Here is a 12193-nt window from a genome sequence, read left to right on the forward strand (position 1 = left end):
CCTAATGAAAAATTCTTGATGTCTCTCTTTGCAAAGAAATCTGCTTTTTCTGTGCTTACACCTCAGAAGCCAAGTATACAGAGGCAGAAATAAAAATACAGTCCTCTCCCCCCTTCTAGAGAGGAATTTACAAGAAAACAACATATTAGACCACATCTAAAGCCTTCTGACAATTTGTCACAATTAGGTGCTTCTTTCTTAGACACATTTCTTACTTTTGCATGGCAGCTGATCCTAAAATGACTAAAACTATTACAACCACCACAAAAAAGAAAAAAAAAATTATTGTGACCTCCTTCAAACAACTACAAAACAATGTAATCGCTCATTATACAGTATCATGCAAATACACTTCAAAAACCACAGGAACCCCAGGGTGTTTGCCACACAGGCATAGTGAGAGAAGGAAGGATGAAAAGAATTGGACAGAATTTCTATATGAGCTGCTAAATTAAGAAGCGACTCTACGCATGCACATGGTATGTATCAGCTCTTGTCTTTTACCCAGAGAAGAATGCAGATCACCACAGCACGTAAAGGACACAGAAATACATCATGCATCTCCACACGCACACATATTCAAAGGTTTTATGTTTTACAACTGTTAAGGAAAAAAAATCCCTGCAACCCTCTATGAACCGAAGTTAACTTCCTCACAGATGTGGAGGAATTGACTTTCCATGGGAGTACTGAAGTTTTGTTGCATTAAGTGAACTATATTTTGGAGACCTTCCTCAAAGTCCCACTGACAAGCACCACAGAATGCAGGAGACTCTCGGCTTACTACTGTGCTATAATGCACAGTAATGCATTTTTAACTGTTTGGCTCTGACACCCGCTATTACATGGAACAAGTAGCTATTGATTACTTTTGTGGGGTGAGAAAGTAGAGTCCCAAGACTGTGCAATTCAGGAAATGGTCAAAGGGATTCATCCATCATAACATATCCTTCCAAAATTCACATCCTTCTTTAAGTCTTTTCTGAGAAAGATTTGAGCCCACTTGCCATTTGAGTTCAAACCTACTGTGTGTTTGTCTGTGCATGTAAAAACAGGACAAATCAGTTCAGAGACTTGATGCAATGATTTAGTGACTACAGAAGGCACAGTTAAGACCACAATATAAACACCTGACTAGAGGAAGGCTACAGTCGATTTGACCTGCCTTGCTGCCACAATCCCACGTGACACAGTTCTTAAGAAATTGTATCGTAGCTGTTGACATGATTCTCTAGGGCTACAAGTGAGACAAGCTTTGAATGGGCAGTTAGATATAGCTTGAGGAAAAAGACTGATGAGCCAAAAAGAGAGCTCTTGTTTGTTTTCAAATATTAGTTGTTGTAATAAAAGGTATTACTCCTCATCTAATGCCTTACCATTCTTCACGTACCTATACACATAGCTTACATGATCTTCTCTTTCTTCTTTTGGCTTTGTGAGACATATAAGGATAAGGTAACAGACCAGTAAATGTCAGGGTTAAAAAGCATAATTTAAAGTATTGTTTAAAGCACACAGTTCCTATGTTGGTGAAATATCCACTTAATGCTTTTGTGGCCTGGTTATAATTCCCTAAATGATGTCACATCCACCTCAACTCAAAATAATAGAAGGTTCTCTTCATATAGCTTATTTCCACATCTTCACTCTAACACATGGATTTTATTTCCTAAACAGAGAATTACTGTAATGATCAGCTTTCATTCCCTCCAAACAAACATTCAGTAAATCTGCATCCTATGTATTTACATTTTTTCCTTGTTTCTTTTCCCAAATGTCTAGCTATTAAAATGTGCCTGGGTAATCTTGACTTTTCCACTAATGTTGCATGCTTTACTATCAGATATTTTCACACTAAAAATAATGTTCATATCAGCATTTGCTTCAAAATTATATGGATAAGTCAACTGTCACTGTATGAATTGTAACCATAAGAATAACACTGTTTTGCTATTTTTGTCTCTTCTTCCCAACAGCAACTTGACTATTGAAGAGTATTTCCTATGAACCCAAGTGAATCTTACATGTCGAATGTTTGATCTTGGTCCTACCAGCACACTAACTACAGAGCTGTTGAGGGAAGAGTGCAGCTAGGTGGCAGTGTGCCAAACGAAAGAATCAATATAAACAGACGATTTCTAAAGATACATGACAGAATGCCTTAAGTAGCATGAAAACCTGATCACTGGGCAGTTGCAGTACTGCTCTACAGTAGCACAGCCTAAGGGCTAGCGGAGCTCCACACTTGCCTAACGAATCCTTTCAGTGTAATGACTTCAACACGTCCAATGAAGAATTTCTTCCCCAATGGACAGAAAAAGAAATACCACCCTGCACAAGACCTTTATTTTCTCCACAGTGTAACCACACGGCTGTACTGCCTTCTGGGAACTTACCCTTTATCCATAGACAGGAAAGGGAAAAACAAGCTACATTCAACTGTAAACTACCTCGTCCTTTCTGCTGTGCTTTTTACTTTGGCACTGTATTTGACTTACCTTAATATTTAAGTACTAGCTGCTACCTTTGCTAGTGCAGGATCTGTTAACATTTCTGCTTTAAACTCCATTTTGGCTGGGACAACTGATTATTTCAGGATTCAGCATAAATTTCCATCGTTAAATGCTTTACCCACCCACTTTTTTAAAATCAATTCATCCAGTTTAAGCTTACAAAACAGAAATAGCAGTGAATATTTTGTATACCCGCTTTTCTTCTTACAGTCCTGTATTTTACAATCGGATTTCCCATAAAGTCTAAAATCTGTCATGCTGTAAGTAATGATCTAAAAGATGCATGTTAAATATGTATCTGCTGTGCATTCTTGACATAGGAATTGGTATGCTTTTTGTGCGCTGACAATACATAACCCAACGTATCATTTTGTTTATTTGTACATAACGTTCCATGAAGATATCTTTTATACTGATAAACCTTAGGCTGGAGGGTTGTCACATTATATGTCACGTTCAGAAGATAGGGTTTTTTGCCTGAATATCAGTAAGACAGGAAGAGATTCAAGAGAGCACTCTGCTGAGATCCCTAAGGGGTTTGTTTACTACCTTGACAGAAGCCAAAGCCCCCTGATGGCTGTACCATGGATGTCACTCCGAGTGACCAGGACATTATGCTGAGATGTCAGAACCTGCAGGAAATCCTACAGTCCCAGTGGCCTTTTGGAACAGTAACAGCACCTCCCAGAGACATAACCAAACTGACAGATGTTTTTCCTTTTCTCTTTATGGAGAACCAGAGACCTATGAGAAACATGAAAAGGAAATAACTGTACAGCCTAATTTAAATGTACAAAGACAGGAATTATCCATATCCATTCCTATCAAATCCTTTTAATCTTCAAGTTACTCTTCTTTCAAAAAATCTTTAAGTAAAATTGAATAGAAGTACATTAAATATTTCAAAGAAAGTCAATAGCTGAACAAATATGTTCATGCAAAATAAACAACACTCAAAGGAGGATTTTTACAGTTAAACCCTCACTACTAATTAATCTATTTCTGTCTAACTTCAGATATCTTATGCAAGCTGATCAAATCCTCAACAGAAAATGAACAAACAGTATACACTTTGCTTTCTAGAACAAACAAAATATGTGTGTAATGGCCTCAGGTTATATAAATACTATTTCGCTACAGTTATGAAAAATATTTACTTATTTGTTAACTACAACTATTCTGATGTCTTTTGCCAGTGCACATTAAGGATTTTAATATCATGTGGTACAGTTGCCTAAAAGAAACTACTTCAGCCTAGAAAAAAGTATTCAGAATTTATCAAGCCTGTAGCATGTAACTACTCAGCACAGCATGAAACTTCCTAAAAATCATGAAATTCAGTGGCAAAAGTATTGCTGCTTCGCAGTGACATTAGACATGGGTAAGATACAGTCAGAGGGTTTTGGGGGAACATGTCTCCTGGACAGTTATCATAGTACATAATGAAAACTCTGCTTCCTGCAGAATTTTTCTCCTCAGCCATTTCTTCCGGACAATCTATGCTTTCAAACATTGTTTTTATTAGCTTAGGATAAGGTGATGCTTGGGGAAAAACTTCCCAGCAGCCACATAGGCCTAGATTTATAAAACATTCTGGCCTGGATAAACAGCCAGACAGCAGATTCCTTTTTTATTATTTTAAATAAAGCACTTGAGCTCCAGTGCGAGATACTTCTGCAGCTCAGATTACACCAAATGATGGACCAGAGGTGGGAATAGGGATTATAAACTAGGTAGAATATAAAAGCATTATTTTGCCAGCCTTTTCATTAAGCTCTCATTTCAGACTTAATTGTAGATTCGAAGACAGTGTAGCAGAAAAACCTTTAACTAACGCTCTCCAATGCATACCAAGTAGCCTGACCAACCATTTAGTCATCAGTTTAAACAGGAATTGGGCTGGGACTGGGTTATTTAAACTGGTAGCTAGTCTCAAATCTGGAGCTTGTTCACACTGAAAACTGATTTGGAGGGGAAAAAAAAGGTTTAAAAGAATTGCCATCCTCACCTTTCCCTCACCAACGGCTTTGGCATATGCAGTCAGAGAACAGTAGTGCGAAGGCCGCTTTCCACACTACCTGAGGAGTGGAAATCTCTCACAAGAAACCGGGTGAGGGCTGTGTCCCACCACCCCAGAGACCCTCCGCTAACACCACTGCCTCAGGACCGACGCTCTGATTTCAAATGTAATTTTTTTTTTTTTGGGGGGGGGGGGAGGGGGGCGGGGGGAAAAGAAGAAGGTTCTGCCGCTCGCCCCCGCCGCCTTCCAGAAACGTCCACCGCTGCCCTGAGGGGAGATCACCGCCCTGAGGGGAGCTCCGGGGCGCAGCGGCCGCGGGCCCGGCGGGCGGGGAGGCGGGAGGCGGCGGGGGGGGGGAGAACCCCCCCCCCCCCCGCCGCCTCCCGCCTCCCCGCCCGCCGGGCCCGCGGCCGCCCCCGCCCGCCCGCTCGTACGGCGGCGCGGGCAGGGCCCGCCGCGCTACGGCGGGCAAGGCTGGGGCGGCGTCAGCGGGCGCGCAGTGCCGGCTCCAGGGCTTTAAAGCAGCGTGTAAGCTGAGATGCTACCACAGACAGCGGCGCGGCGGCGGCGGCCGCAGCAGCTCCTCGAGCCCAAACGGGCGCCCGCCTTTCGCCCCCGCCGCGCCGCGGGGCATGAGAGCGGCCGCCCCGCGGTTCTAGGTACCCCCCGGGTTCCATGGCGACGTCCCGCGTTGCCCGCGCCCTCCTCCTTCTCTTCCTTTTCTGCCTGCCGGGGTTGCGGCGGGGGGCGCGGGGCGGCGGGCAGCGCCCGCGGGGCTGTCCGGCTCCGTGCCGCTGCGAGCAGGAGGGCATGCTCGTCCGCGCCGACTGCTCCGACCTGGGGCTCACGGCCGTGCCCGCCAACCTCAGCGTCTTCACTTCCTACCTGTAAGTGCGGGCAGCCCGGGCGGGCGGGCCGGGGAGGGGGCACCGGCGGCCGCTACCGAGCCGGCAGCGGCGTGCAGCCCCGCGGGAGGGCCCGGGCCGGCCCCCGGCGGTGACAGGAGGTGCGCGGGGGTCGGTGCGTTGCCGCGCCGCTGCCTATAGAAAACACTCGACTTCAAATAAGTTTCTAATCGCTTTTTAATCAGCGGGCGGGTTGTAAAGCGTTTATGAGTATCTCGCTATCTCAGTGCCCGGTCCGGCGTCTGGAGGATCGCTGTGTGATGTGCCGTTCAGAGGGTAATTAAAAGCGATTGCAACAGCAGAAACTCGATTAGATCTGCAGGGACGTTATCTTCACCTTTGCTTCCCGGGACAGGGCTTTGAACTGCGGTTGCTGCTGATTTAATCTTTAACAGATCTCCCCTCGGGTTGAGGAAAGGCAATAAATTAAAGCGAGCTCCCAGGAGGAGGCGGGCAGCGCTCGGACACCGCTGCGGTGCTCGGGCGGCCCCGCGCTGCCGCCGCGGCGGGCAGGTGGCTGTGCCCGGAGCCGGGCCCGGGCCGGCGCTCCCGACCCCGCCGGAGCCCTCCCTCTGCCTCAGAGCACCCGCCTTACGGGGCTTCCCTGCCGGGCCGGGCTCCGGTGCTCGGAAACTCCTCTGCATCTCGGGCACGCTGAATTACAGCGTGTAGGGACAGGGACGGCGAGAACGAAGAAACTTTGTATTAACAACAACAAAAAAACCCCACCCCACCCAAAACCGTGGGGAAACTTTTTCTTTGTTTCCTTCTTTTTGGCAGAAGGGCCATCGTTTAGCCTGTCTTGGTTTTGTGCGTTGAAAGTGTTGGTGCATTAAAAGTGTTATTTTAGTGCCCTCCTTACTGATTTCATACTGTTCTTTGTGGTTGCGTGGCCAGTAGCTTGTTAATTTAATACCTATCCTCCATATCCAGCACACGGTATGCCAGTTTCTGAATGTGTTTGTCCGTCTGTATATTCTGACATGCTGTTGACATGCTTGCTACTATGGTTACTGTAAAGATGCTTTCACAGTATTGTGCGTCCGGGGCACTAAAGTGATAATTCTGAACTCACTTCTCTGTTAATACCATACTTGAAAGGACATAAAACATACGTTGCATCTGAGAAAGCAGATGAAACTAAACTAGAAATGGTCTAAGAGAAGTATAAACATGACAGCATAGACAAGGTAGAAATGAAGTGCAACCAATAAAATCTAAGTACTAAGTATATGTTAGGAGAGAGCTTAGTTTAGTGAAAATAGCATTGGTTTAGAAAGCGGATGTGCAGCTGAAAGACTAAATCTTATGCATGTAAATATTGTTCTGAAAATTATCTTAATAAGATCAATTTTAGCTTATTTTATCATAAGCATTTCAAAGTCAAAGCTATTAGTAATGTTAAGAGGCAGGAGTCAGCACTACTGAATGACCATTTACAGTACAGCAGAACTTTAAAGATACAGTGTTTAAGATACATACAAAGTCTGCCACTGGTTTCAAAAGGAGGTCAGGATTTTGGATATACTCAAGACACAATGTTTCCTGGTGCTTTGGAAAGTCGTAAGCAGAAAGATAGATAACGAAGCTATAAAGGTATACTTAAGCTGTACATACACTGTGTAAAGAAGTAGATGCCCTAAATTCATGGTTGCTCGGAGGAATGCTAAAACTGGAAAAACTTTAGAGAACCCTCTGTTTGACTGTTTCATGAGGAGAACATAAATATGCATGATGATGTCAAAATACCTCTGCTGTTGAAAAGATGTATGTATGTATGTATGTATGTATATATCTCCAGTAACCTGCTTCTTGGTAGGATTGTGATCTGGTCCACACTTTTGTTTTTAAATCCTCTTGTCCTTCAGCAAGGGAATGTCTTTCTGTGGTCAAGAATTCTGTGCTGTTCAGTAGTGTACACCCTGAAGTAAAAAAGCCCCACTGTGGGACAGGCAGACTTTTAAACGACCAAGTCTGCATACAGGCAATATAACAGTATAAAAGATAGATGGTATAACAGTATAAAAGACTGGTTCGTACACATAGGCAGCTACACTTACCCTTTTCCAAATTTACCAGGCTGTTATCCTTGGACTGATTAATTATTGCCTAATTATGCAGAGTTGTAGCTCCTGCCTGCCTTCCATAAAGAACTGTCAAGTCTCATTTTCTGTAGATGGCTAAGCAATGGCAAATTTTAAAATATGCCTGCTTGTTATAGAGATGTTTGCCTCCCTGAGCTTGGTAGTGGCCAACCAGATGCTCCTTGATTTTTTTAATTATTTTTTTTCCCCTAGAAAAACAGAAATGTCTTTTTGTGTTGTGACAATTTTTACTTCAGATCAAAGCAGGAGATTAAGACTATGTACTCACATTAATTCTCTTTCCAACAAAAAAACACCATCTTCTCTAATCAATTCTGTTCTTGCACAGTAGACATATCTGGCCAAAAACAGTGTGTGGTACTGCCTTGTGTTAAGTTTGGGCTTTTAAAGGTGTTTTTTTTTCTAAATTTCTGTCATTTTTATCTTATCTGGACACTTGCATAGAAAAAAAAAAAGGTAAATGTTTTCTTGATGTGCACTGGAAATTGTGTGAAAAGTTAAAATGCCAAGGCCGTTAAGGTTTGGTTTATATTGGGACAAATGCATACAGAGCATGATATATTATGGTGGCTCAATTTTCCATGTTTTTTATGATGCTCTTGCAGCAGAGCTGAATGAAGTCTACAGATGGACCTGCTATACATTTCTGCATTCTCATTTATATTCCCAGGCAGCAATTCTTGCCTCCATCAAAAATCTTTTTATTTATGATTATGTGCCTGCTGCTATGAACTGTTAGACTTTTTAAGAGCAGGCAAGGAGAATCCAGGAGTTTCTTTCCATTCCTTTTTCTTCATTTACTTTCAGGCTAAATAATGTACTCGATGTATTTTAGGCAATTCCAGTTGACATAAATGTGAATTCCATGTGCTGATGAAGGGCAGCACTGAGTCTCTGTTTCAAATTAAGAACATGTCACTTTCCTATCAGTACACCGTGAAAAGAAGCAGCCAGGATCTACAGGTCTTTTGTACATGGGACCCTCATTAATTCTCAGACCAAGCCTGTGAGTTAGTGAAATATTGTTACCGTTTACTGGGAGGTGGAAAACTGCAGCAAAGAAGGGCTTGCTCAAAGTTAGAGGTAAAGTTTATGACAAAGCCAGTAATTAAAGCCAGAATGCCTTATCCTAACTCCATTCTTCAACCACAGGCTCACCCAACTTCTCCTAAATAATTAACCATCAACAATAGTGTAAAATCTGGCAACTCCTGTTCAAGAACACTTGTCATACTAAATATTAAAAAAAAAAAATCGTTTCCATATCTCTTGTGATGATAATATAGAAGACAGCTCTTAAAGATTTTTTGCGGGTCTCTATTATGTGCCTGGATAGCACAGAAAAGTAAATTGATTATAAATGCCAGGGCTGTCTAACAGTTCAGATGCTGTGTTGTGACCAAAAATGCCCAATGATAAACTTAGTGGAATATTTTAAGTGGAAAATTAAGAGGAATATTTTCATAATGTTACCATCTTAGATTGACATAGACATGCATGCATACCTGTACAAATATTGCAGCATATGGTATATTGCCTTTTACATTATAGCATACTTAATGAATTATTTTGGGATACATGTTATTTGCATTAAAATGTTTACTTTTGAGTACACTGTAAATATGCATAGTAACATTGGGGAAAATCTGGTTCATATCATTTTAATTCTTCATAGAAATAATTGATTAAGAAAAAACTATTTTTCAAAACTACAATAACATTGACAGTATTACAGTAAAACTTATGAAGAAGAAATCAATACATATTATAAGGTTCCTAACATATTAGTCTTCACATAAATTTTGGCTTTCTCCTTCATTCATTGCCATAATATTGTATTTGATGATAAATATTGCTGAAGAGCACAGTCAAAACTCTGCAGGGTATCTGAAAGTGTTTAAGACTACTAAACAGGAAAAAAATTATGAAGAATTTGGGAGAAAAAAATTATTTACTTTTTGAAGGTTAAAAAGTATATTCCCACAAATTAACTACACTTCTGAAATAAGAAAGATAGTTGTTTGTGTCAGGAATACCGACAAACATTATGACCAACCCTTTAGGGTAAATTTGTACTATTTTAGTCATTCTGATCTCACAGTGCAATCTCAAGTCTTGTCTGCATCTTCATCTAAGGTATTGTGAGAATGACCATAGTTTTTCAAAGAGATCAAACAGCAAGCTATCTTCTTACGAAGAAGTAAGCTTTGTAAAGTCTCCTACAATATCCAGATCCCTTGACAAGATTTAGGTGTTATGTAGTTAGTAAAATGTCTACCTTTTCTTAGAAAGTACTTTTTTACATAGCTACAAACTTTATAAACCATTTTTGTGCCTTTCTAGTTGAAATAAATTAAATTATTGCCATGTGGTTTCAGTTAATAATCTGAGTCTTGTCCCAGTTGAGGATGAAGGAGAATCCAGGTTCTGGATTTAGAATTTAGTGTTAAATCCCCCTTTTGAAAAGAAAACAGGGCATTTCCTCTCTACTCATGGCAATAGCAGGTATGCAAAGGTAAAATGTACGCATAGATAAATTAGAGGTACATAAAAACTGAAGAAGTAACAAACTATTTAAAGTTCATGTTTGCCAGTTTTCAAGGGATTTGCTTGAAATTTCAAAACACAATGTGTCAACTCAAAGTTAGTTTCTTTGTGAAAAATTTGGATTAAAAATGTATTTAAGAAGAGAATGTCACTCTTCCCACTTGAGAATACAGTGCTAAAAATAACTCTTTACGCTGCTCCCTAAGGAGCCTTGTGCTGCTCAGAAGGGGGATGAAAGGCACTCACACACTGCCTCTCTCCTTTGTAGCGTTTGCTCGGTGGAAACGCTGCATAAATCGACAGGGAAAAGGAAGCTGTCTTTAAGCTGGCAGAACATAAGGAGGTGGCAGGGTGAAGGCACCTTCAATTTGGTTTGGTATCTGAAGTGCATAGGACAATTGGCCGGGCAGAGGGAGCCTGACTCCAGCTGAGAACGCGTGCACTGGGCTGACCTTCCCAGTCAGCATGCCAACGGAGATTAGACTTTCCTCAAGTGCTCCCTTGTTAACTCAGTCTTTTCTCTGCTGTCATTTGTCTTTCAAATGCTTAAAATTGCTACCAGTGTTGCAGCAGTCCAGATTGCTTTCTTTTATTCTGTTTGTTGGCCAAGACAATATTTCATCTGCATGCAATGCTGTCTTAATTCTCTATTGGTTATTTAAATGGTCTTGATTAATACAATTTATGGTATTTTCCCTGACTTCTTTCCTTGAACTGTCCAGCAGATCTGATTCTTGTCCCAGTAAAAATCACGGTAAATAAGGTGTGGTTCCTTTGGCTCCAAATAAACTGACTGAGGGCCGAACATGACGTGGTGTTTTTGACATACCAAAACAGATTTAGACTTCAGTTAAAAGAAAATACCCTAACATCTTTAAAAAGAATGATATGTGATCATGCTTACTTCTCAGAGATTTAGCAGTGCATGTGGCAAATCCTTATGCTACATTCTCTGTGCTGTTTACCGAGAACACCTGAGAAACTTCTGTACAATTTTACTCATCAGATGTGAGAAATATAATACCTGGAGAATTATAAAAGAAATAAATGCAGTTAGGGAGGGGTAGGGCCTGAAACGATGTTACTGTTAGTTGTTGAAGGAGTGCTACCCCCTTCTCTCTCTTGAAATCAAGGTTTATATGAAAAATGCACAAAACTAAGACAGTGAACAGCTTTGACTATATATGACAGTTACGGTACCCCTGGGTTTAGTCCCAAGAAGCGTGTTTTTTTCCTAAAAACCTAGGGACAACAGCTTGGAATTTTTGAATTAGAGACCTTGGAATGAGTCTTAAAGCAGCAGCAGCCCCCAAGAAGAAATACCATCCTGCAGTGTCTTTGCCATTTAGATGAAAAAGACCCCCATAAGCTGCTGCTCAGAGAGGTGTCATCACTCAAGCTGAGAACGCACAAGCCAGCTAGCATTATACGAGACACCAGGAATACCTGGAACTCCAAGCAGGAATGAAATGGGATAGCAGTGCAGATTCCCAGGAGCTGGTACAGTACGTGCCCAGCTTGATAAGGCCATTGCTAAGACAGTGCATTCTGTATCACTCTTCCAGTTTTATTATTTTGCTATTTTTTATTAAGTTTTAACTATGACCTTTGGGTTTGGGGGCAGTGGCCTCAGCACTAAGGTCCATCCCAGAAAGGACAAGTTGTATATTCATGGCTAAACACTGCGCAAAAAATAATTATTCTGAAGTGTAGTGTTATCCAACAGTGATAATTATAATAATCAGCCACTCCCAAATTAAGATTTTATTGGTAACAAATGGGCTTTTAGTTTGGGCCCAATTGTATGATTTGGCTCCAGTCCTGCAAATACTTAAGCAGATACTTAACTTTAGTGTCAGGAGTGGTTCCACTGAAATCACATGTGCAAATGTTTGTCAGATCAAGGCCTTGAATAATTCTAAAACAATTACCCCCTTCCCCAATTATCAATTCATTTGTCTGGAATAGTTTCACTAAGATGTTCTGCTTCACTTTCTCATTACACAGCCTAAAGCCTTATGTATATCATAAATCATTTAAAAGCCTTTCTTTCAAATGTTTTCAAAACCTTATGTAAAATGAATATTTAGTTTAATCTGAAAT

General features: G+C 41.3%; 1 protein-coding gene across 3 annotated transcripts in view; it reads left to right on the forward strand.

The window, feature by feature from the left end:
• Positions 1-5028: 5028 nt before the first annotated feature.
• The window catches only part of LGR5 (leucine rich repeat containing G protein-coupled receptor 5), a 94057-nt gene continuing 86892 nt past the window's right edge, over positions 5029-12193 (forward strand). For 2 of the 3 annotated variants that reach the window (XM_054812995.1, XM_054812997.1), the window contains exon 1: positions 5034-5420. In XM_054812995.1, the coding sequence (XP_054668970.1) occupies positions 5209-5420 (212 nt within the window). In that variant the 5' untranslated portion in view covers positions 5034-5208. Of the gene's footprint in view, positions 5421-12193 lie in introns of all 3 variants that reach the window. The other variant, XM_054812998.1, reaches the window with a different exon arrangement.

The sequence above is a fragment of the Grus americana genome, chromosome 1 (assembly GCF_028858705.1).
Source record: "Grus americana isolate bGruAme1 chromosome 1, bGruAme1.mat, whole genome shotgun sequence".
NCBI lineage: Eukaryota > Metazoa > Chordata > Aves > Gruiformes > Gruidae > Grus > Grus americana.